A 26,776-nucleotide genomic window follows, 5' to 3' on the forward strand; every position below is an offset into this window, starting at 1 on the left:
GGCTGGCCCGCGGCGCTTTCGCGCCAAAAACGATTCGCCCGGCGCCCCCGAGCGCCCCAAGCGCGCCGGGTTCGGGTTGGGTCCGCCGGCGTCAATTTCGGCCCGAGCCGGCGAAAAAAGAGCCCCTGGGGACGCGACTGGGCAGATTTTTTGGCCGGCGGCCAAAAAATCGCTTGGGAGGCTTTGTTGAGGGTGCGGCTGGAGATGCTCTAACCATCTTTGGTGCGATATCGGTGGACGGTTGGGAGCTCACTGGAGAGGCCGCTTCTCAGTTTGTTCGGGTATGGGTGCTACTTCTCGATTCATGTGTTTTGGTGTTGGCTTGGTCGTCATGTTAGTATGCTCTTGCCTGATTGCCTCCTCACGTATTTATATATGCGATCGTATTAGGATTGGTTGGTAGGTCCACATTCGTTTCGTTGCTGAGAAGCATGCAGACTTGTCTGCAGTGGCGGAGCCAGGAATATAGTACGAGGAGGCCCAAGTGTAGTAAATCCTTGTTAAGGAGGGCCAACTCATAAGAATAAGATTACAATGCTTATTTGGAGCAGCTGATACATCTAGTATCTTATTATGTATTGATAATCCTAACAAGATACTCCCAGTTCAAAAAGAGATGCTGACTGGGGAGTTTATTTTCGAGGAAATTAAGACAGTTGTTTTTCAGATGGCACATAATAAATCCCCTGGTCTAGATGGATTCACTATTGAATTTTACTAGCATTTCTGGGAGCTGATAAAAGTAGATCTCAAACACATGTTTGATGATCTATATAATGGAGACCTAGACATTAAAAGACTGAATTATGGAATCTTTACCTTGGTGCCAAAAACTAAAGAGGCAAACCAGATTCAGAAATTTAGACCAATCTGATTGTTGAATGTCAATTTTAATTTTTTTGCAAAAGTCTTAATGAATAGACTTAATATAGTGGCTGACTCTATTATATCTCCAATACAAACTGCCTTCATTAAAGGGAGATACATTATGAAGGGGGTACTGGTGTTACATGAAGCACTTAATAGTGTACATGTTAAAAAACAAAGCGATCTATTATTGAAAGTAGATTTTGAAAAAGTCTATGATAAAATTAAATGACCTTTTGTTCTTCAAATGTTAAAAGGGAAAGGTTTCCCTGACAAATGGATAGATTGGGTTATGAGTACTATTAGAGGGGGAAAAGTTTGTGTCAAAGTCAATGAAAATTATGGACCCTACTTCCCCACTCATAAGGGGCTGAGACAGGGGGATTCTTTGTCCCCTTTAATGTTTAATCTAGCAGCAGATGCCTTAGCTATCCTGATGGACAATGCAAGAAAGGCTGGTTTAATTAAAGGGCTACTGGCTGACACCTTGGAGGGGGGATTAACATGTTGCAATATGCAGATGATACCATTTTTTTGCAAGATGATTATGAAAGTGCTTGCAATTTGAAATATATATTATGTTTGTTTGAACAAATGTCTGGCTTAAAGATCAATTTCCACAAGAGTGAGATCTTCTTGTTTGGTGCAGTTGCTGATAAAAAGCAGGAACACTCTAGAATATTTACTTGCCCCGTGGGAGAACTTCCTATGAGATACCTAGGACTTCCAATTGATAAGAAAAGAATAAAAAATTAAAACTGGAAACCATCTGAAAACAAAATGGAAGGAAAATGTGGAACCTGGCAAGGGAGGTTGCTAGCTAGTGCTGGGAGATTTACTCTGATACAATCCTCTCTAACTGGAATTCCATACTTCATGATGTCATTTTATGACTTGCCTGTGGGAGTGGAAAAAAGAATGAACTTCTTTAGGGCTAGGCTATTATGGCAAGAAAGCAATGACAAGAAAAAATATCACCTGGCGAGGTGGGGAGAGGTGTGTAAGCCAAAAGATATGGGTGGTTTGGGCATACATAATCTAGCTTTTATGAATAAAGCCTTGCTATGCAAATGGTGGTGGAAGATCTATAACACAGATGGGATTTGGCAGCGAATTTTGAAACATAAATACATTAAAAAGAACTGCATCAACAATGCTAAAAGCAGAAATGGAGACTCACAGTCCTGGGGAGAGCTGGTGAAACACAAGAATTTGTTCTTCTCTTTGTGTAAATTTGAGATAGGTAATGGGGAGAATACCAGATTTTGGGAGGGCTGGTGGATTGGTCCCAAAGCTTTAAAAGATAGCTCTCCACGCCTCTATAACATATGTTTTGACAAGGAAAAGTCAGTGTCAGATATTTTGAATAAAGGGATTGATAACATTCGTTTTAGGAGATCTCTATGGGGGGAATCTTCGGATTGTGCGAACACATTAGAGCGGTATGTGAGAGTGTGACCCTAGATAACAATCAGGATAAAATCAGATGGACACTGACGGGGGACGGTAATATACTGTCAAAACTTGTTACAAACATCTGGTCCAAACTGGGCTTCATTACCCCTACAAATTTCTTTGGAAAACAAAGATGCCTACCAGGGTTAAGGTCTTCTTATGGCTGCTGCCGAGAAAAAGTATTCTCACCAAGGAAAACTTGAAAAAAAGAGGATGTTAGGGAGACACCAAATGTTCCTTCTATGGTCGAGAAGAAGATATAGAGCATCTCTTTATACATTGCTCAGTGGCAAATATGTTATGGATGGTCATGAAATGCTCCTTTGATATACACGATGTTCTTGATAAAATTAATGATATATTTGGTAGATGGATAAATAAGTTTGAGAAAAATGATAAGAGTCTTATGACAGTGGGAATATCTGCCATGTTATGGATGATGTGGAAATTGAGAAATAGATTAGTTTTTGATAACCACAGGGTTTTTGATCCTTGTGTTCCAGTGAATTTGATTATCAAGAATTTACATGAATGGTGTGTGTTGCAGAAAAACCAAGGAAGAACAAATCGCATGAAGGAGGGTGTAAGACAAGTTGAGCAGGTTGCTAGGGAGATCTTCAAGGCGACGCATGGATGGACGACCGGAGTTCCAAGACTGGGAGGCTCCTGAAGGACAGATCATGCCGAAGCTTATCCTCCTTTGCCACCTGCAGCTCGAGTGTTTTCCCCTGCTCCTTTTGTGTTGCGATTTGAACCTTCTGTTAATGATGGTAGAGACCATTTTCCTCTATGTAATAGCGAGTAGACTAAACCACTAGCTTTTGGGTCTTCTCTGGTGCTGTGTGGTGCTGGAGTATTAGCCTATCTTGACATAATGTTGTGTGGGAGGGGGAGGGATGGATCCCTCCCTCTACATAGTATTGTCAGCTTTAGAGTTGTGTTGGCCTGCGTCAGTCTCGGAGTCTGTGAACCTTTGATTTCTCTAAATGAAATCGGAGAGGGAAGCTCTCTTTTATCAAAAGAAAACTCATAAGAATACAACATGTTTGCAACGTTGATCGTCTATTAGCATGCATATTAGGCTTAATACAACAATGTTAGGGGGGCCAGGACCCTGCTGGTCCCCCTGTCTCTGCCACAACTTGTTTGGTTCGGGAGTCTAGATGTGCCACCTCTAGCGCAGTTTGGTAGGCTAGTTTCTGATTGGTGCGGCTAGGGAGAGAGACACGCTGGTGGGTCTAATTGGTTGCTGTAGATGCGGCACAAAGCTCCATGTTGGTATTATCGATCTTATCATACGATAGGCGTCAAGTTCGCCCACGACGTACAGTTCTGAGCGGCGGGCCCAATGTTCACATTGCGTTTCTATCATAGATGAATGCCAATTTGAATTCGATCCCAAAACCTCTTCCATGGCAGTGCAAAATGGCCACCATAGCAACATTTTCTGAAACCTTTGCCATGGCAACAATTTTTGCTACTATTTTGATGGGTGACCCGGCTCGAGAGGCCGGCATGCAACGCTCACACCCCGAGCACGCTGCACATACGGCCTGGCTGGACGGCGCCTGGCCGACCGGGCACAGCCGACTCGCAAGGCCGGTCATGCAACGCTCAACCCTGGCCAGAAGGGCACACCCCGTTGGAGTGCCCTCAATGGCGCAGAGACCAACCACAACCCGGAAGCTAAGAGAACCATTTGATGGATTTGTTTCTTAACTGTCTACAAATGATTATGTGTGTACTGCTTTTCTATTTGCCTTGATGATCGTCATTGCCCATAGCTTTCTTTGACTATTTGTTTTTTATAGCACGATACTTTGTCCGTGAAAGATTTTTCCCCAACCATCTGCAACCACGCAAATACCAACCACAACCGGAAGCGAAGCGAATTATGTGTGGCACATATAGCAAAGGTTCCTTTAATAAATCATCCCTCTCTCTTCCTATCTCTATCCATCCTTATCAACCCCACACTCACCCCCCACCTCTCTCCCTCTATATCATCCGACCAGTCGCAAGAGTCAAAGTCTGGGCAACGCTAAAAAAATGGACCCACATCCCAAATCCAGAGTCTGATTTCTCCATACATGAGTCCGAGTTCGACTTACCCATGCCCGAGTCCAAATTCTCCTTGCGCGCACCCAAGTTCTCTATACCCGATTACGGGTCCATGTTCCCCATGCCCGAATCCGGTTTTCCTACGTCTGTATCCGAGTCCTGGTTCCCATACCCGACTTTGAGTACCCTATGTCTGAGACCGAGTTCCCCATGTTGGAGTTTGAGTTCCCTATGTCTGAGTTTGAGTTCCCGATGCTCGAGTCCAAGTACCCTATGCCCAAGTCCAAGTCCTACATGTTCGAGTTCGTATCATCCGAGCCTGAGTTCCCCATGCCCGGGTCCGAGTGCCCTAAGTTTAATTCTGAATCCTACATGCTCGAGTCCAAGTTCATCATGTCCTCTGAGTTCCCCATACCTTAGTCAAGTCCAAGTACTCCATGCCCAACTCTGGATTCCCCATGCCCAAGTCCATGCTGCCCATAATCTCCTTACCTTTCTGGTTACAGTTAGTCTTTGTGCCAATGGCTTGCGGATTATTTATAGAATGAACATAGTGTTGCCCATAGTGTTGCTTAACTTCCTGGCTACATTTTCAAATAGTCACTTAATTTCTGGTCCGCAATTGGTCTCTGCACCAATTGGCACAATCCTCAAACTGTAACTTGGGCACAACTGACTCGCAAGGCCGGTCATGCAATGCTCAACCCTGGCCGGATGGGCACACCCGGCTAACGCGCCCGCAATGGCACAAAGACTACCAACCGCAGCCCGGAAATTAAGCCAACAATTTGAAGGGTTTGTTTCTCAACTGTTTGCAAATGGTTATGTTCGTATTACATTTCTATTTGCCTTGACGATCGTCATTGCCCATAGCTTTCTTTGACAATTTGTTTTTGATGGCACGATACTCTGTTCGTGAAGGATCCCCCCTGTCGGCAATGATACAAAAACCAACCACAATCGGAAGATAAGCGAGCTATGTGTGTCACGTATAGCAAATGTTCCTAATCACCTCTCTCTCTCTATCCATCCTTATCGACCCCATGCTCAAACACCCCCTCTCTTCTTCTATATCATCCGACCAACTGCAAGGGTCAAAGTACGGGCAATGCTAAAAATATGGAACCACGTCCCAAAAAACGTCTTCGGTTCAAGGGGACGTAGCAACAAGAGTCTACGGCACAACCCCACACCCAGCTCCGTACATTTCATTCTTTCATGCTCCAACTATGTTAATAGAAAACCTGACGGCATATCCACGGCAAATGTAGTGACCCGTTTGAACTGAGAACCCCCACCCGGGATCACAGGAGCAGAAGGAAACCAGGCGAACCGACCAGAAGATCGACGGGCGAGGAAAGGGTGAGACTAGCGAGCACATGAAGCATACACGCTAGTCGCCAGGCAGAAATAATGAAAGGCCGAAAGAGATGTCAAAACACGCCATCCAGCCAGCCATAGTGGTCCAGCGCCGGGTGGCACAACACATGATCCAGCAAACTGCAAGGGTCAAAGTCCGGGCAACGCTAAAAAACTAGAACCACATCCCATAACACACCTTCCGATCAAAGGGACGAAATAACCTGTTAGGATGCAAGCGACTCACACGCTGAGTTGGGCGCTCGCGCATGCTCAGCGTATTTTGGGATGATAGCCCGACCTTTCAGCGGTCCGGTTTGGCCGTACGGGGTGTTCTGGGATGCCTTCCAGGACTTTCAAAATCAACCTTGTGAAGTCATCAATACCGTTGAGGCGGAAAGGAAATCCAACATACAACATACAACACTCCCAGTTGTCATGCAGCCGGATTCTTCTGAGGCACTTCCAGTTTTGTCAAGCAATGGTTTGGTTAGATCTGAAGGAAATATGCCCTAGAGGCAATAATAAAGTTATTATTTATTTCCTTACATCATGATAAATGTTTATTATTCATGCTAGAATTGTATTAACCGGAAACCTAGTACATGTGTGAATATATAGACAAAACAGAGTGTCCCTAGTATGCCTCTACTTGACTAGCTTGTTTATCAAAGATGGTCATGTTTCCTGACTATAGACATGTGTTGTCATTTGATGAACGGGATCACATCATTAGAGAATGATGTGATGGACAAGACCCATCCGTTAGCTTAGCATTATGATCGTTGAGTTTTATTGCTATTGCTTTCTTCATGACTTTTACATGTTCCTCTGACTATGAGATTATGCAACTCCCGAATACCGGAGGAACACCTTGTGTGCTATCAAACGTGACAACGTAACTGGGTGGTTATAAATATGCTCTATAGGTGTCTCCGAAGGTGTTTGTTGGGTTGGCATAGATTGAGATTAGGATTTGCCACTCCGTGTATCGGAGAGGTATCTCTGGGCCCTCTCGGTAATTCACATCACTATAAGCCTTGCAAGCAATGTGACTAATGAGTTAGTTGCGGGATGATGCATTACGGAACGAGTAAAGAGACTTGCCGGTAACGAGATTGAACTAGGTATGATGATACCGACGATCGAATCTCGGGCAAGTAACATACTGATGACAAAGGGAACAACATATGTTGTTATGCAGTTTGACTGATAAAGATCTTCGTAGAATATGTAGGACCAATATGAGCATCCAGGTTCCTCTATTGGTTATTGACCGGAGATGTGTCTCGGTCATGTCTACATAGTTCTCGAACCCGTAGGGTCCGCACGCTTAACGTTCCATGACGATTTGTATTATGAGTTATGTGATTTGATGTACCGAAGTTTGTTCGGAGTCCCGGATGAGATCACGGACATGACGAGGAGTCTCGAAATGGTCGAGAGGTAAAGATCGATATATTGGAAGGCTATATTCGGACATCGGAAAGGTTCCGAGTGATTCAAATATTTTTCGAAGTACCGGAGAGTTACGGGAATTCGCCGGGGGAAGTAGTGGGCCTTAATGGGCCATACGGAAAAGTAGAGAAGGGCCTCAAGGGGTGGCCGCCCCCCTGGCAAGTCCGAATTGGACTAGGGAGGGGGCGGTGCCTCCCTCTCTTTCCTTCTCCCTCTCTTACTCCTTCCCTCTCTCCCCTCTTCGAAAAGGAAGGGGACTCCAACTAGGATTGGGAATCCACCCCTATAGGCGCGCCCCTCCTAGGCCGGCCTCCTCCTCCTCCCTCCTTTATATACGTGGCAAAGGGGGCACCCCAAAACACACGAGTTGACAGTTGTTTTAGCCATGTGCGGTGCCCCCTCCACAGATTTCCACCTCGGTCATATCGGTTGCAGTGCTTAGGCGAAGCCTTGCGCCGGTAACTTCATCATCACCGTCACCACGCCGTCGTGCTGACGAAACTCTCCCTCGACCTCAGCTGGATCTAGAGTTTGTGGGACATCACCGAGTTGAACGTGTGCAGATCACGGAGGTGCCGTACCTTCGGTGCTAGGATCGGTCGGATCGTGAAGACGTACGACTACATCGACCGCGTTGTCATAACGCTTCCGCTTTTGGTCTACGAGGATACGTGGACAACACTCTCCCCTCTTGTTGTTATGCATCACCTAGATGGATCTTGCGTGTGCGTAGAATTTTTTTTGAAATTACGGCGTTCCCCAACAAGATCAGCTTATGGGCATTTAGTTCTAGAGATCAAAGAGTTAATGAGTAGTAGGGAGTTTTAGATTCTTCCGAGGCACTTTCAGTTTTGTCAAACAATGGTTTGGTTAGATCAGCTTATGAGCATTTAGTTCTAGAGATCAAAGAGTTAATGAGTAGTAGGGAGTTTTTCCTCAGAATAGATCAGCTTATGGGCATTAAATTCTAGAGATCAAAGAGTTGATGAGTAGTAGGGAATGGTTTGATTAGATCAGCTTATGGGCAGTTACCCAAGAAGGCTTTCGCCCCGCTTTATATTTAAAGCACGCTTATGGGCATTTAGTTCTAGAGATCAAAGAGTTAATGAGTAGTAGGGAGTTTTTCCTCAGAAAAATCACCATGTAGTCAGAATAGAGTTGCAGATCGGTTAGCCAATTATAGCCACTCCGAGAGAACCATGGTGGTTAAACTCGGTTCCACTTTATATTGAGGATTTGTGGCCTCTCGACTGTATCACTATTACATTGCAATAAAAACGCCCTTTACCCCGCAAAAAGAAATACTAGTGTCAAAATTGTCTTATTTTTGGAGTTTGCAAACCATGATTAAATTCAACCAGAAAATGAAGCACAGATATGGAGCTTTTTCACAGTTTATTCATCAGAGCTGCTAGAAAGAAGAACATCAACATGTTTGACTCCAGAGGCTGTTTAAACATCAAAACAGATTCCATGTCCACCACAAACTCTGTTTCCATTACAAGGACTAAAAAACACTGCCGACAGGTTCCTGATACAGGAATATTTATGCTGAAAATGTTGTAACTAAGCCTATCAGCTAAATGTGAATGTTGAACGCCTGTACGGCTGTACCTCCACAACATCTTGCCTTAATCCCTTGACTGTCATCAGAAACATATGCGCTATGCCCAAAGTACTGTCAATCCAACGAACATAAGCGCAGCAAGTGCAAAGCATAACCCTACGATCGTCGCAAATGCCTACAAGATGGTAAATGCAAAAAAATAAAATGCATTAGAAGGTCGGTGATTAAACCTAACACCTTGCCATTCCTTTAGGTTCGAAGAAACTGCTGCCCATAGAAAAGTTAAAGGGGAGATGTCATATGTCACCTTTCCTTCTGACTGGAAGTTGAACTTCACAGTGAACCATCTCAGTCCTCTATCAACAAGAGGAGCAAGTGCAAGGGCTCTGGAGTAAATCAAAGAAGTCGTCTTTCAGAACAGAGGGCAATAGATTTCGACAGGTAGCAACGCATTCATTAAAATTTGAAAATGTGTGGGCTTGAAGGATGTTCCTCAAGTTAACAATGAAAAGCAGAGTAGTATCCAACTATGCTTCGCTACACTGATCTTGGCAACAAGTTATATAGATTGAGTTGGAGACTGACTCACCCTCCTGCACGAAGAATTTTAGTAACCTGACTGCCAGCCCACACCATTGCCATTAATTTAAGGAACCTGCTTTAGTTGGTATAGAACACATTATAGTGAGAAGAGACTGCTTAAAAAGACAGAATTTACAACGGTTACCTCTCCACTGCTGCAGCATAGCCCATCCTACCAGGAGCAGGCGAAAAATGGAACCTGAAAAGCAAATAATTTGGTGACTCCCTTCCCATCCAATGCTCCTATTGCATCTGCAGTTGTTTTGGCTCATGGAAATGCACGAAGTGAAACAAGTATTTAAGTGAATTAATGATCTTTTCCTCATGACCGATGAAAACTTTACATTTTCAAGTTACATAATAAAATGTTTGTTCTGAAAGTAATGTAAAACTAAGAAACAGGATGGCATCACAGGACACTTACCAAACTAATAAAAAGGTGGTGACATAATACACAGTATTAAGTAGTCCATATGACAAAACTCCAGCAGCACCATATCTCTTCAATTGTTCTAGCAACCTGAACCAGCAATAAGACATGAGAAATGGTGAACTATCATTTTATAACACAAAATTTAAAGAGTAAACAGGATATGTCATTCCAAGTATTGGTATAATTTCCCGTAGGGGACATATTGGTATAATCATGAAAAAGGTTTGAGAGTTTGAACCTGACATTCATTAGACTCGGTTACATAGATGGTGCTAGGTTCTTCTGTAAGACATGCAAGGGTATCGGTATAATAATCCATGACTAGGGTTGAGTCGCTAGCCTCAATTAGATAGATGATGCAGGGTTCTTCAGTAATAAATGTAAAGGTATTGCTCACACTACCATTATATGCTATATGTTAGTCCTAGCCTAGCAATTTTTTTCTGCCCACATATATTTGCATAAAAGACTAACTAATTTTCAAGCAAACCCAAATAAATACAAGAGCACCAACTTAGGTGAGGCCCTCTGCTTCTTGAGTACATTCTCGTGCAGAATGCAAACTCAACTGTTAAGCTCATGAAACACATGTACATAAAGTCCTAAAGACTGTCATGGGACAAGATAAAACGAAGATGCATTATTGTCTTTGGATTTACAGTTAGTTGTGAATACTCTTTAGGTGAAAATCTTCTGAACACATCTTTGTCATTATTTCTTTCCCCTGTATGAAAGAATAAAACAATTCAGCCCTAGGAAAACACAAAAAATTGGAGAAGCAAAGTTAGTACACGCCACAACCATCATACCGGTCGAGCCTCCTTGTGGCTGCTTGGTTTCTTCAATAAGTGCGTCAACCTAACAAGAAAATGCAGATCAGAATATGCACCGACAAAAAAATGTACCCAAATATAAATTATATTATCACAAGTGTTTGGTTTTTAAAGAATTCCATTAATTCCTTATTCCCCAAATGATCTGTTTACAACTTTACATAACAGCGCCAGTAACTACCTATGGGGATTTACAAAAGGTCAAAACTTGCATCAGAGTTACACTCCCAACGATGCAACATAAATTCCATGAATATGATGTACGCATTGCAGACATGTTTTTGTCTACCCAATAAAAGCGCAGGTAATTCCAGGATTTTGCCAATCAAAGAAGCACCATGAGTAGCTGATTGCCTCTACTCTCATCACACCACAAATCCAGATTTTACAACAACATTTCAGAATTATTACCTTCTAGTTCCAGGAAGACAACAGACAGTCTAATACTTTTTTGTTAACTTTCTGCATTAATCACCAGTTACCACTCTTTTAGTGGAAGTATTACACAGCCCAGTTAACATCCCTATTTCCACACCAGATGAACTCAATTGTAGCATATGCACATACTTCTTTGAAAGAAACAGAAGGTAAATTTTCCACCTAGGACACACTGGACTCTGTTATCACATATTTTGAAAGGAAAAATCATAAAATTGCAAAAAACATGATTATCAACTGGGCCTATGCTGCTGAACTACAAACAGGGGAGAAACACATCATGTACAGCAAACAGTCGTGTCTCCCCAAATGAGCCAACCTTAATCCAGTCTTTTCTTTTAGTTTGGTTTCCCTGCATCAATCTAGTCAACCCAAAACGAACACATGCTTCTCTATCTCGCGGGAAAGAAACGCGCGCATATGTATTACCAATCTGATTAGAAAATGATGGGGTAAAACGAATGAGAATTCGCTACCTCGCCGGAGGCATCAGAGCAGCGGATGGGGCCTGGTAGGCGCGACCTTCCGGCGAGAGGGGATGCCCGCCGTTGCTGGACGGAGACGGAGGAAGCCCTCGAGGCGCCGCAGAGGGAGATGGGCCCGTGGGGGGAGACGGTGGAAAGGGAGGAGGACGAGGGGGAGGGTGTGCTGGGACTGGGCCGCGCGCCGGCGGTGGTGGGAGGCGGAGACGCCGACGCCATGTTCCGCGCCGGGTGACGTCGCGGTCGCGGTTCGGCGGCGCGGCCGTGGGTGGTAGCTGCTGGGAAGCCGATGGATATGTATCCCCTTGTGTATCGTGGCAGCCTACGTGGTTGGAGTGGCCACTAGGAGCGGAGAATGCTCTGCGTTTTACTGGGAAGTTGATGGCCAACTTCTCGGGTGAACTTTCATGAAAGCTCACAGGTCATAATTTTGAAAGATCTGGTGAGCATTGGCCTCTGTTTTATCCGGATACTATTTGCTGAAGCCTGAAGGTGAGAATAGCATTTTTTTCCCTTTCAAAAAGAAGGGTAACCCCCTAGATATGTGTCGATTGATGCACTCATTGAGAATTTTTTGTGTTGGTCATCTCTTACTCTCCGTAGATCGTTTGGTATCTGAAAAGTGGTGAGTGGCAAGGCTTATAGCTGCAGCTCCAAAGTGTTGTCTTTACAGCGTGTTTGGTAACTACAGGGAGAGGGAATGGGAGTTTAGGGATGGAAGTTTGTCAGGGGATTAGACATGGAAAATTGATTTTAACTCCCATTCCTTTGTTTGGCATGTGAAGGTAATTTAAGGTGGAAATTTAAGAGAGAATTAACTGCCCCTATTTAATTGGTGAGATTAGGTAGAGGAATAAACAACTTTCAACGTGCAAATACACAGAGAAGCCCTGGCTGAAAAGTACCTAGGGTTGCCAACAGCGGCTGGTAGGCTCACGGAGACGCGTGCAATTTCTTTTCCTCCGAGACGACCCGCAATTTTTACTTTTACTCCCCTTATATCTGCAAGAGACAACCTGGCGAACTGAAACATCTTAGTAGCCAGAGGAAAAGAAAGCAAAAGCGATTCCAATTTCATACATGTTCGGGAACAGGCAAGGTGTAGGGTACAAGGATATTGTGAGAAGATGCATTCGTATGTGGCGAAAGAAGTCCTACTTAAGTCGGTGATCCAAACTCTATCGGCCTATTCTATGAATTGTTTTAAGCTCACAAGAGGCTTGTGCAAGAAAATTACGGCGATTATGTCAAAGTTTTGGTTGGATGGATCATTAGATAAGCAATTGGCAATCGTGGGAGAAGATGTCAGTTTCAAAATTGAGAGGAGGCATCAGATTCCGTGATTTGGAGGTGTTTAATGATGCTATGTTAGCAAAACAAGCTTGGCGCTTGTTGGACAACCCGAAAAGCCATTGTGCACACGTCCTAAGGGAAAGGTACTACCCCGATGGTGATTTCTTGCAGGCTGGGTGCCCAGCTAGTGCGTTGGCCACTTGGAGAGCCATCATATCGGGCAGAGAAGCACTGAAAAAGGGTTGATTCGAAGGATAGGAGATGGTCGGACGACGGAGGTGTGGCATGATAACTGGATACAAGGAACCCCTACATTGCGGCCGATCTGTAACATAGGCCATGAGGCTGTACATACTGTTTCTGATATGATATTGGAGACAGGAGGATGGAATGAAGATGTAATGCAGAGTACTTTCATCGCTTCAGGTGCTAATGCTATATTGAACATGCCCAGGCCGAGGATGGCCATGGAGGACTTCTGGGTGTGGGGATTTGAAAGGTCTGGTATGTTTACTGTACGCTCAGCGTATAAGCTCCTTATGCGGCCACGAGGCATCGAAGGTGACCATCCAAGCTCCTCGCTTCAAGAACCAGAGGTTTGGAAAGCATTTTGGAAGCTGAATGTGCAACCGAAAAATCGGAATTTTTTGGTGGAGAGTTCTAAAGGATTTTCTGCCATCCAAAGGAGAGCTGACTCGGCGACATATCGGCGACAAAGCGTTCTGTCCAATGTGTGGACATGATAATGAAACTCTATATCATGCGCTAACTGCATGTGATCATGCAAAGCTTTTCTAGAGGGAGGCCGCTGATTTCTTTGGTCTCAAGCTCCCGCATTTGCATCCTGTAACCTGGTCATGGGACATACTGGATGCTACTTTTCTGAGCAAACACGAGGCAACAATGGCAGTGTCAGTCATGTCGGCGATATGGAGCAGTAGAAATAAATATACCCATGATGAAGTGAAGTACCAGCGAGGGAGATCAATGATTTTGATCTAGGAACATATTCATGGACTATATATCCCAAACCAGAGAAGGGAGGAGGGGAGGGAGGAGAAGGCTACATGAAGACCGGCAGAGGATGGGTGGGTGAAAATTAACACGGATGTGGCCATTGATAACATTGCTGGGATGTGGCAACTGGGGTGGTGGCTCGGGACCATGGTGGACAGGTTATTGTAGCTCGGACGACAAAAATCCCACAGATGAAAGATGCGTATGCAGCGAAACTGTTGGCTGTCCAAGAGGCTACAAACTTAGCAGCAGAGAAAGGATGGCAGAATGTTGTGGTAGAAATAGACTGCCAAACGATATGTGAAGAGTGGAGGGCAGGAGGCTTTCATTCTGTTGGAGGACACGTGCTGAGAGAGATCAGCTACCTGCTCACAGATTTGCAGGGTTCTGACATCATTTATACTCGACGTGACGCTAATGAGGCTGCTCATTGCTATGCCAAATATGGTCTTTCTAGTGATTCGAGTGCAGGAGTCTTGGATGTAATCCTTGTACCATTGATTGCCACTATGCAATCCGATGTAAACCGCCATAATGATGAATAAAGTTGCCTAGAAGGGCGATTATAAAAAAACGTGAAATGCCTCTCCTCACAGACGTGCCAACTAACAGATCATTTTTTTCTCTACCAATTCCCAATCCCCAGTTAAATTATAAGCCCCCCCCCCGGAAGAGATTCAAAGGAGTTAGACCTCTTAATTCCTCTTCCCCTTCCCTCCTTAATTCCCATGTCTCCGAATCAATCATGGGATTTAAAGTGTCACTTACCTTAAACTCTCACTCCCTGTCTCCAACTCCCCCCAACAAAATTAATGATTTAGTTACATGGGCGGTTTTTTAGAGAAAAGGCAGTTGTCCGACTTTATAAATAAAGCCATCAAGACAGGGTTCATAGAATGTAAGGCCAACCATGCATAGACAGATCCATAGTATTAAGCCAAAGGACACGCATGTCCGACAAAAAGGAGAAAGCAGACTAGACAAGATTCACCATCGAGGACCTTTGGGGAGGCAGGGCGATGGCAGAAGCTCGGATCTTGGTGACCATCATATCAATAGCATCAGCATCACCGGCCATAGTGAGAGGGCTCCACTACCGAAGAAAGGCAACTATTTTAAATAAGATATCAGCAGGTTTGTTAGGAAAAGATGTTCAATCATAAATTTGTTACAAATTCTCCACAAAGCCCATGCAAGAGCACTGAAAGCAAGCCATAAGACTAGCAAATTGACCGGAGAGGTTTAGGATTAGAGGAAGAAAGTCATAAATGGATGATGGGTTCAATCCACGTTCAACCACAAACGAACAAGCTCCAGCCAAGCTTAGTTGAAACACAGTTCAAAATAACGTGTTCGGTGTTCTTGGTCCGTGATACGTCCCCAACGTATCTATAATTTTTGATTGCTTCATGCTATATTATATTCTGTTTTCGATGTTTAATGGGCTTTATTATACACTTTTATATCATTTTTGGGACTAACCTATTAACCGGAGGCCCAGCCCAAAATTGTTGTTTTTTGCCTATTTCAGTGTTTCGCAGAAAAAGAATATCAAACGGAGTCCAAACGGAATGAAACCTTCGGGAACGTGATTTTCGGAACGAACGTGATCCAGAGGACTTGGACCCTACGTCAAGAAAGCAACCAGGAGAGCACGAGGCAGGGGGCGCGCCTACCCCCTGGGCGCGCCCTCCACCCTCGTGGGGCCCACGTTGCTCCACTGACGTACTTCTTCTTCCTATATATACCTACGTACCCCCAAACCAGCAGAAGCATCCACGAAAACCTAATTCCACCGTCGCAACCTTCTGTACCCGTGAGATCCCATCTTGGGGCCTTTTCCGGCGTCCTGCCGGAGGGGGCATCGATCACGGAGGGCTTCTACATCAACACCATAGCCTCTCCGATGATGTGTGAGTAGTTTACCTCAGACCTTCGGGTCCATAGTTATTAGCTAGATTGCTTCTTCTCTCTCTTTGGATCTCAATACCATGTTCTCCTCGATTCTCGTGGAGATCTATTCGATGTAATCTTCTTTTGCGGTGTGTTTGTTGAGACCGATGAATTGTGGGTTTATGGTCAAGTTTATCTACGAACAATATTTGAATCTTTCTCTGAATTCTTTTATGTATGATTGGTTATCTTTGCAAGTCTCTTCGAATTATCAGTTTGGTTTGGCCTACTAGATTGATCTTTCTTGCAATGGGAGAAGTGCTTAGCTTTGGGTTCAATCTTGCGGTGTCCTTTCCCAGTGACAGTAGGGGCAGCAAGGCACGTATTGTATTGTTGCCATCGAGGATAACAAGATGGGGTTTATATCATATTGCATGAGTTTATCCCTCTACATCATGTCATCTTGCTTAAAGCGTTACTCCGTTCTTATGAACTTAATACTCTAGATGCATGCTGGATAGCGGTCGATGTGTGGAGTAATAGTAGTAGATGCAGGTAGGAGTCGGTCTACTTGTCTCGCACGTGATGCCTATATACGTGATCATACCTAGATATTCTCATAACTATGCTCAATTCTGTCAATTGCTAAACAGTAATTTGTTCACCCACCGTAATACTTATGCTCTCGAGAGAAGCCACTAGTGAAACCTATGGCCCCCGGGTCTATTCTCCATCATATTAATCTTCTAACACTTAGTTATTTTCATTGCCTTTTATTTTACTTTGCATCTTTATCAAAAAATACCAAAAATATTATCTTATCATATCTATCAGATCTCACTCTCATAAGTGACCGTTGAGGGATTGACAACCCCTTTATCGCGTTGGTTGCGAGGTTCTTGTTTGTTTCTGTAGGTGCGAGGGACTCGTGCGTGGTCTCCTACTGGATTGATACCTTGGTTCTCAAAAACTGAGGGAAATACTTACGCTACTTTACTGCATCACCCTTTCCTCTTCAAGGGAAAACCAACGCAGTGCTCAAGAGGTAGTCTCTTCAAGGGAAAACCAACGCAGTGCTCAAGAGGTAGCACTACCTCTTGAGCACTGCGTTGGTTTTCCCTTGAAGAGGAAAGGGTGATGCAGTAAAGTAGCGTAAGTATTTCCCTCAGTTTTTGAGAACCAAGGTATCAATCCAGTAGGAGGCCACGCACGAGTCCCTCGCACCTACACAAACAAATAAAATCCTTGCAACCAACGCAATAAAGGGGTTGTCAATCCCTTCACGGTCACTTACGAAAGTGAGATATGATAGATATGATAAGATAATATTTTTGGTATTTTTATAATAAAGATGCAAAGTAAATAAAGCAAAAATAAACGGCGCCAGAAATAGCTTGTTGACGGGAGATTAATATGATGGAAAATAGACCCGGGGGCCATAGGTTTCACTAGTGGCTTCTCTTAAGAGCATAAGTATTACGGTGGGTAAACAAATTACTGTTGAGCAATTGACAGAATTGAGCATAGTTATGAGAATATCTAGGTATGATCATGTATATAGGCATCACGTATGCGACAAGTAGACTGACTCCTGCCTGCATCTACTACTATTACTCCACACATCGACCGCTATCCAGCATGCATCTAGAGTATTAAGTTCATAAGAACGGAGTAACACTTTAAGCAAGATGACATGATGTAGAGGGATAAACTCATGCAATATGATATAAACCCCATCTTGTTATCCTCGATGGCAACAATACAATACGTGCCTTGCTGCCCCTACTGTCACTGGGAAAGGACACCGCAAGATTGAACCCAAAGCTAAGCACTTCTCCCATTGCAAGAAAGATCAATCTAGTAGGCCAAACCAAACTGATAATTCGAAGAGACTTGCAAAGATAACCAATCATACATAAAAGAATTCAGAGAAAGATTCAAATATTGTTCGTAGATAAACTTGACCATAAACCCACAATTCATCGGTCTCAACAAACACACTGCAAAAGAAGATTACATCGAATAGATCTCCACAAGAATCGTGGAGAACTTTGTATTGAGATCCAAAGAGAGAGAAGGAGCCATCTAGCTAATAACTATGGACCCGAAGATCTGAGGTAAACTACTCACACATCATCGGAGAGGCTATGGTGTTGATGTAGAAGCCCTCCATGACCGATGCCCCCTCCGGCGGAGCTCCGGAAAAGGCCCCAAGATGGGATCTCACGGGTACAGAAGGTTGCGGCGGTGGAATTAGGTTGTTGGCTCCGTATCTGGTAGTTTGGGGGTACATAGGTGAAGGAAATATGCCCTAGAGGCAATAATAAAGTTATTATTTATTTCCTTATATCATGATAAATGTTTATTATTCATGCTAGAATTGTATTAACCGGAAACATAATACTTGTGTGAATACATAGACAAACAGAGTGTCACTAGTATGCCTCTACTTGACTAGCTCGTTGATCAAAGATGGTTATGTTTCCTAGCCATTGACATGAGTTGTCATTTGATTAACGGGATTACATCATTAGGAGAATGATGTTATTGACTTCTCCCATTCCGTTAGCTTAGCACACGATCGTTTAGTATTCTGCTATTGCTTTCTTCATGAGTTATACATGTTCCTATGACTATGAGATTATGCAACTCCCATTTACCGGAGGAACACTTTGTGTGCTACCAAACGTCACAACGTAACTGGGTGATTATAAAGGTGCTCTACAGGTGTCTCCAAAGGTACTTGTTGGGTTGGCGTATTTCGAGATTAGGATTTGTCAATCCGATTGTCGGAGAGGTATCTTTGGGCTCACTCGGTAATGCACATCACTATAAGCCTTGCAAGCATTGCAACTAATGAGTTAGTTGTGGGATGATGTATTACAGAACGAGTAAAGAGACTTGCCGGTACCGAGATTGAACTAGGTATTGAGATACCGACGATCGAATCTCGGGCAAGTAACATACCGATGACAAAGGGAACAACGTATGTTGTTATGCGGTCTGACCGATAAAGATCTTCGTAGAATATGTAGGAGCCAATATGAGCATCCAGGTTCCGCTATTGGTTATTGACCGGAGACGTGTCTCGGTCATGTCTACATAGTTCTCAAACCCGTAGGGTCCGCACGCTTAAAGTTTGATGACGGTTATATTACGAGTTTATGTGTTTTGATGTACCGAAGGTTGTTCGGAGTCCCGGATGTGATCACGGACATGACGAGGAGTCTTGAAATGGTCGAGACGTAAAGATCGATATATTGGACGACTATGTTTGGACACCGGAAAGGTTCCGGAAGGTTTCGGACATTTATCGGAGTACCGGGGGTTACCGGAACCCCCCCCGGGAACTAATGGGCCTCGTTGGGCCCTAGTGGAGAGAGAGAGAGGGGGGCCGGCCAGGGCAACAGGCGTGCCCCCTCCCCTTGAGTCCGAATAGGACAAGGAAGGGGGGGCGCCCCCCTTGCCTTTCCCCTCTCCCACTCCTTCCTCCCCCCTCCTTCTTGGACTAGGAAAGGGAGGGGCAAACCTACTTGGAGTAGGTTTCCCCCTCCTAGGGCGCGCCACCCCCTTGGTCGGCCCTCTCCTCCTCCCCCCTTTATATACGGAGGAGGGGGCACCCCATAGACACAACAATTGATCTCTTGATCTCTTAGCCGTGTGCGGTGCCCCCCTCCACCATAATCCACCTCGATAATATCGTAGCGGTGTTTAGGCGAAGCCCTGCGTCGGTACAACATCATCATCGTCACCACGCCGTCGTGCTGACGAAACTCTCCCTCAACACTCGGCTGGATCGGAGTTCGAGGGACGTCATCAAGTTGAACGTGTGCAGAACTCGGAGGTGCCGTGCGTTCGGTACTTGATCGGTCGGATCGTGAAGACATACGACTACATCAACCGCGTTGTGCTAACGCTTCCGCTTTCGGTCTAAGAGGGTACGTGGACACACTCTCCCCTCTCGTTGCTATGCATCACCATGATCCTGCGTGTGCGTAGGGAAATTTTTGAAATTACTACATTCCCCAACTGTGGTATCAGAGCCAGGTTTTATGCGTTGATGTAATATGCACGAGTAGAACACAAGTGAGTTGTGGGCGATATAAGTCATACTGCTTACCAGCATGTCACACTTTGGTTCGGCGGTATTGTTGGATGAAGCGGCCCGGACCGACATTACGCGTATGCTTACGCGAGACTGGTTCTACCGACGTGCTTTGCACACAGGTGGCTGGCAGGTGTCAGTTTCTCCAACTTTAGTTGAACCGAGTGTGGCTACGCCCGGTCCTTGAGAAGGTTAAAACGACACTAACTTGACAAACTATCATTGTGGTTTTGATGCGTAGGTAAGAACGGTTCTTACTCAGCCCGTAGCAGCCACGTAAAACTTGCAACAACAAAGTAGAGGACGTCTAACTTGTTTTGCAGGGCATGTTGTGATGTCATATGGTCAAGGCATGATGCTATATTTTATTGTATGAGATGACCATGTTTTGTAACCGAGTTATCGGCAACTGGCAGGAGCCATATGGTTGTCGCTTTATTGTATGCAATGCAATCGCCCTGTAATGCTTTACTTTATCACTAAGCGGTAGCGATAGTCGTAGAAGCATAAGTTGGCGAGACGACAATGATGCTACGATGGAGATCAAGGTGTCGCGCTGGTGACGATGGTGATCATGACAGTGCTTCAGAGATGGAGATCACAAGCACAAGATGATGATGGCCATATCATATCACTTATATTGATTGCATGTGATGTTTATCTTTTATGCATCTTATTCTGCTTAGATCGACGGTAGCATTATAAGATGACCTCTCACTAAATTATCAAGGTATAAGTGTTCTCCCTGAGTATGCACCGTTGCAAAAGTTCTTCGTGCTGAGACACCACGTGATGATCGGGTGTGATAGGCTCTACTTTTAAATACAACGGGTGCAAAACAGTTGCACACGCGGAATACTCAGGTTAAACTTGACGAGCCTAGCATATAATAGATATGGCCTCGGAACACTGAGACCGAAAGGTCGAGCGCGAATCATATAGTAGATATGATCAACATAGTGATGTTCACCATTGAAACTACTCCATCTCACGTGATGATCAGACATGGTTTAGTTGATATGGATCACGTGATCACTTAGAGGATTAGAGGGATGTCTATCTAAGTGGGATTTCTTAAGTAATATGATTAATTGAACTTAAATTTATCATGAACTTAGTACCTGATAGTATTTTGCTTGTCTATGTTGATTGTAGATAGATGGCCCGTGTTGTTGTTCCGTTAAATTTTAATGCGTTCCTTGAGAAAGCAAAGTTGAAAGATGATGGTAGCAATTACACGGACTGGGTCCGTAACTTGAGGATTATCCTCATTGCTGCAAAGAAGAATTACGTCCTGGAAGCACCGCTAGGTGCCAGACCTGCTGCAGGAGCAACACTAGATGTTATGAACGTCTGGCAGAGCAAAGCTGATGACTATTCGATATTTTAGTGTGCCATGCTTTACGGCTTAGAACCGGGACTTCAACGACGTTTTGAATGTCATGGAGCATATTAGATGTTCCAGGAGTTGAAGTTAATATTTCAAGCAAATGCCCGGATTGAGAGATATGAAGTCTCCAATAAGTTCTACAGCTGTAAGATGGAGGAGAATAGTTCTGTCAGTGAGCATATACTCAGAATGTCTGGGTATACCAATCACTTGATTCAACTGGGAGTTAATCTTCCGGATGATAGCGTCATTGACAGAATTCTTCAATCACTGCCACCAAGCTACAAGAGCTTCGTGATGAACTATAATATGCAAGGGATGGATAAGACGATTCCCGAGCTCTTCGCAATGCTAAAGGCTGCGGAGGTAGAAATCAAGAAGGAGCATCAAGTGTTGATGGTCAACAAGACCACTAGTTTCAAGAAAAAGGGCAAAGGGAAGAAGAAGGGGAACTTCAAGAAGAACAGCAAACAAGTTGCTGCTCAGGAGAAGAAACCCAAGTCTGGACCTAAGCCTGAGACTGAGTGCTTCTATTGCAAACAGACTGGTCACTGGAAGCGGAACTGCCCCAAGTATTTGGCAGATAAGAAGGATGGCAAGGTGAACAAAGGTATATGTGATATACATGTTATTGATGTGTACCTTACTAATGCACGCAGTAGCACCTAGGTATTTGATACTGGTTCTATTGCTAATATTTGCAACTCGAAACAGGGACTACGGATTAAGCGAAGATTGGCTAAGGACGAGGTGACGATGCGCGTGGGAAATGGTTCCAAAGTCGATGTGATCGCGGTCGGCACGCTACCTCTACATCTACCTTCAGGATTAGTTTTAGACCTGAATAATTATTATTTGGTGCCAGCGTTGAGCATGAACATTATATCTGGATCTTGTTTGATGCGAGACGGTTATTCATTTAAATCAGAGAATAATGGTTGTTCTATTTATATGAGTAATATCTTTTATGGTCATGCACCCTTGAAGAGTGGTCTATTTTTGTTGAATCTCGATAGTAGTGATACACATATTCATAATATTGAAGCCAAAAGATGCATAGTTGATAATGATAGTGCAACTTATTTGTGGTACTGCCGTTTAGGTCATATTGGTGTAAAGCGCATGAAGAAACTCCATACTGATGGACTTTTGGAACCACTTGATTATGAATCACTTGGTACTTGCGAACCATGCCTCATGGGCAAGATGACTAAAACGTCGTTCTCCGGAACTATGGAGCGAGCAACAGATTTGTGGGAAATCATACATACAAATGTATGTGGTCCAATGAATGTTGGCTCGCGGCGGGTATCATTATTTTCTCACCTTCACAGATGATTTAAGCAGATATGGGTATATCTACTTAATAAAACATAAGTCTGAAACATTTGAAAAGTTCAAAGAATTTCAGAGTGAAGTTGAAAATCATCGTAACAAGAAAATAAAGTTTCTATGATCTGATCATGGAGGAGAATATTTGAGTTACGAGTTTGGTCTTCATTTGAAAGAATGCAGAATAGTTTCGCAACTCACGCCACCCGGAACACCACAGCGTAATGGTGTGTCCGAACGTTGTAATCATACTTTACTAGATATGGTGTGATCTATGATGTCTCTTGCTGATTTACCGCTATCATTTTGGGGTTATGCTTTAGAGACGGCTGCATTAATTCACGTTAAATAGGGCACCATCAAAATCCGTTGAGACGACGCCTTATGAACTGTGGTTTGGCAAGAAACCAAAGTTGTCGTTTCTTAAAGTTTGGGGATGCGATGCTTATGTGAAAAAGCTTCAACCTGATAAGCTCGAACCCAAATCAGAGAAATGTGTCTTCATAGGATACCCAAAGGAAACTATTGGGTACACCTTCTATCACAGATCTGAAGGCAAGCCTTTTGTTGCTAAATTTGGATCCTTTCTAGAGAAGGAGTTTCTCTCGAAAGAAGTGAGTGGGAGGAAAGTAGAACTTGATGAGGTAACTGTACCTGCTCCCTTATTGGAAAGTAGTTCATCACAGAAACCGGTTCCTGTGACACCTACACCAATTAGTGAGAAAGTTAATGATGATGATCATGAAACTTCAGATCAAGTTGTTACTAAACCTCGTAGGTCAACCAGAGTAAGATCCGCACCAGAGTGGTACGGTAATCCTGTTCTGGAGGTTATGTTACTAGACCATGACGAACCTACGAACTATGAAGAAGCGATGGTGAGCCCAGATTCCGCAAAATGGCTTGAGGCCATGAAATCTGAGATGGGATCCATGTATGAGAACAAAGTATGGACTTTGGTTGACTTGCCCGATGATCGGCAAGCAAGTGAGAATAAATGGATCTTCAAGAAGAAGACTGACGCTGACGGTAATGTTACTGTCTATAAAGCTCGACTTGTTGCAAAAGGTTTTCGACAAGTTCAAGGGATTGACTACGATGAGACTTTCTCACCCGTAGCGATGCTTAAGTCTGTCCGAATCATGTTAGCAATTGCCGCATTTTATGATTATGAAATTTGGCAAATGGATATAAAAACTGCATTCCTGAATGGATTTCTGGAAGAAGAGTTGTATATGATGCAGCCGGAAGGTTTTGTCGATCCAAAGGGAGCTAACAAAGTGTGCAAGCTCTAGCGATCCATTTATGGACTGGTGCAAGCCTCTCGGAGTTGGAATAAACGCTTTGATAGTGTGATCAAAGCATTTGGTTTTATACAGACTTTTGGAGAAGCCTGTATTTACAAGAAAGTGAGTGGGAGCTCTGTAGCATTTCTGATATTATATGTGGATGACATATTGCTGATTGGAAATGACATAGAATTTCTGGATAGCATATAGGGATACTTGAATAAGAGTTTTTCAATGAAGGACCTTGGTGAAGATGCTTATATATTGGGCATCAAGATCTATAGAGATAGATCAAGACGCTTAATTGGACTTTCACAAAGCACATACCTTGACAAAGTTTTGAAGAAGTTCAAAATGGATCAAGCAAAGAAAGGGTTCTTGCTTGTGTTACAAGGTGTGAAGTTGAGTAAGACTCAATGCCCGACCACTGCAGAAGATAGAGAGAAGATGAAAGATGTTCCCTATGCTTCAGCCATAGGCTCTATCATGTATGCAATGTTGTATACCAGACCTGATATGTGCCTTGATATAAGTTTAGCAGGGAGGTACCAAAGTAATCCAGGAGTGGATCACTGGACAGCGGTCAAGAACATCCTGAAATACCTGAAAAGGACTAAGGATATGTTTCTCGTTTATGGAGGTGACAAAGAGCTAGTCGTAAATGGTTACATCGATGCAAGCTTTGACACTGATCCGGTCGATTCTAAATCGCAAACCGGAAACGTGTTTACATTGAATGGTGGAGCTGTCAGTTGGTGCAGCTCTAAACAAAGCGTTGTGGCGGGATCTACGTGTGAAGCGGAGTACATAGCTGCTTCAGAAGCAGCAAATGAAGGAGTCTGGATGAAGGAGTTCATATCCGATCTAGGTGTCATACCTAGTGCATCGGGTCCAATGAAAATCTTTTGTGACAATACTGGTGCAATTGCCTTCGCAAAGGAATCCAGATTTCACAAGAGAACCAAACACATCAAGAGACGCTTCAACTCCATCCGGGATCTAGTCTAGGTGGGAGACATAGAAATTTGCAAGATACATACCGATCTGAATGTTGCAGACCCGTTGACTAAGCCTCTTCCACGAGAAAAACATGATCAGCACCAAGGCTCCATGGGTGTTAGAATCATTACTGTGTAATCTAGATTATTGACTCTAGTGCAAGTGGGAGACTGAAGGAAATATGCCCTAGAGGCAATAATAAAGTTATTATTTATTTCCTTATATCATGATAAATGTTTATTATTCATGCTAGAATTGTATTAACCGGAAACATAATACTTGTGTGAATACATAGACAAACAGAGTGTCACTAATATGCCTCTACTTGACTAGCTCGTTGATCAAAGATGGTTATGTTTCCTAGCCATTGACATGAGTTGTCATTTGATTAACGGGATCACATCATTAGGAGAATGATGTGATTGACTTGACCCATTCCGTTAGCTTAGCAGATGATCGTTTAGTATTCTGTTATTGCTTTCTTCATGACTTATACATGTTCCTATGACTATGAGATTATGCAACTCCCGTTTACCGGAGGAACACTTTGTGTGCTACCAAACGTCACAACATAACTGGATGATTATAAAGGTTCTCTACAGGTGTCTCCAAAGGTACTTGTTGGGTTGGCCTATTTCGAGATTAGGATTTGTCACTCCGATTGTCGGAGAGGTATCTCTGGGCCCACTCGGTAATGCACATCATTATAAGCCTTGCAAGCATTGCAACTAATGAGTTAGTTGCGGGATGATGCATTATAGAATGAGTAAAGAGACTTGCCGGTAACGAGATTGAACTAGGTATTGAGATACCGACGATCGAATCTCGGGCAAGTAACATATCGATGACAAAGGGAACAACGTATGTTGTTATGCGGTCTGACCGATAAAGATCTTCGTAGAATATGTGGGAGCCAATATGAGCATCCAGGTTCCGCTATTGGTTATTGACCGGAGACGTGTCTCGGTCATGTCTACATAGTTCTCGAACCCGTAGGGTCTGCACGCTTAAAGTTTGATGACGGTTATATTATGACTTTATGTGTTTTGATGTACTGAAGGTTGTTCGGAGTCCCGGATGTGATCACGGACATGACGAGGAGTATCGAAATGGTCGAGACGTAAAGATCGATATATTGGACGACTATGTTTGGACACCGGAAAGGTTCTTGAAGGTTTCGGACATTTATCGGAGTACCGGGGGTTACCGGAACCTCCCCGGGAACTAATGGGCCTTGTTGGGCCCTAGTGGACAGAGAGAGGGGCCGGCCAGGGCAAGAGGCGCGCCCCCTCCCCTTGAGTCCGAATAGGACAAGGAAGGGGGGCGGCGCCCCCCTTGCCTTTCCCCTCTCCCACTCCTTCCTTCCCCCTCCTTCTTGGACTAGGAAAGGGAGGGGCAAACCTACTTGGAGTAGGTTTCCCCCTCCTAGGGCGCGCCACCCCCTTGGCCGGCCCTCTCCTCCTCCCCCCCTTTATATACGGAGGAGGGGGCACCCCATAGACACAAAAATTGATCTCTTGATCTCTTAGCCGTGTGTGGTGCCCCCCCCCACCATAATCCACCTCGATAATATCGTAGCGGTGCTTAGGCGAAGCCCTGCATCGGTACAACATCATCATCGTCACCACGCCGTCGTGCTGACAAAACTCTCCCTCAACACTCGGCTGGATCGGAGTTCGAGGGACGTCATCGAGTTGAACGTGTGCAGAACTAGGAGGTGCCGTGCGTTCGGTACTTGATCGGTCGGATCGTGAAGACGTACGACTACATCAACCGCGTTGTGCTAACGCTTCCGCTTTCGGTCTACGAGGGTACGTGGACACACTCTCCCCTCACGTTGCTATGCATCACCATGATCTTGCGTGTGCATAGGGAAATTTTTGACGTTACTACGTTCCCCAACAGTAGGTATACATAGGAGGA

The 26,776-nt window shown here is 44.1% G+C and overlaps 1 protein-coding gene across 1 annotated transcript; it reads right to left on the bottom strand.

Annotated features, from left to right (window-relative positions):
- Nucleotides 1–8,578: 8,578 nt before the first annotated feature.
- Nucleotides 8,579–11,875, bottom strand: LOC109745791 (uncharacterized). Its single transcript, XM_020304901.4, has 8 exons — nucleotides 11,530–11,875; nucleotides 10,592–10,640; nucleotides 10,458–10,506; nucleotides 9,774–9,869; nucleotides 9,495–9,548; nucleotides 9,357–9,422; nucleotides 9,075–9,153; nucleotides 8,579–8,942 (listed from the first exon to the last, which is right to left on the bottom strand). The coding sequence occupies exons 1-8, from the start codon at nucleotides 11,752–11,754 to the stop codon at nucleotides 8,865–8,867; spliced, it is 696 nt and encodes a 231-aa protein (XP_020160490.1). The 5' UTR covers nucleotides 11,755–11,875; the 3' UTR covers nucleotides 8,579–8,864.
- Nucleotides 11,876–26,776: the final 14,901 nt, after the last annotated feature.

Source organism: Aegilops tauschii, chromosome 5 (genome assembly GCF_002575655.3).
Source record: "Aegilops tauschii subsp. strangulata cultivar AL8/78 chromosome 5, Aet v6.0, whole genome shotgun sequence".
Lineage (NCBI taxonomy): Eukaryota > Viridiplantae > Streptophyta > Magnoliopsida > Poales > Poaceae > Aegilops > Aegilops tauschii.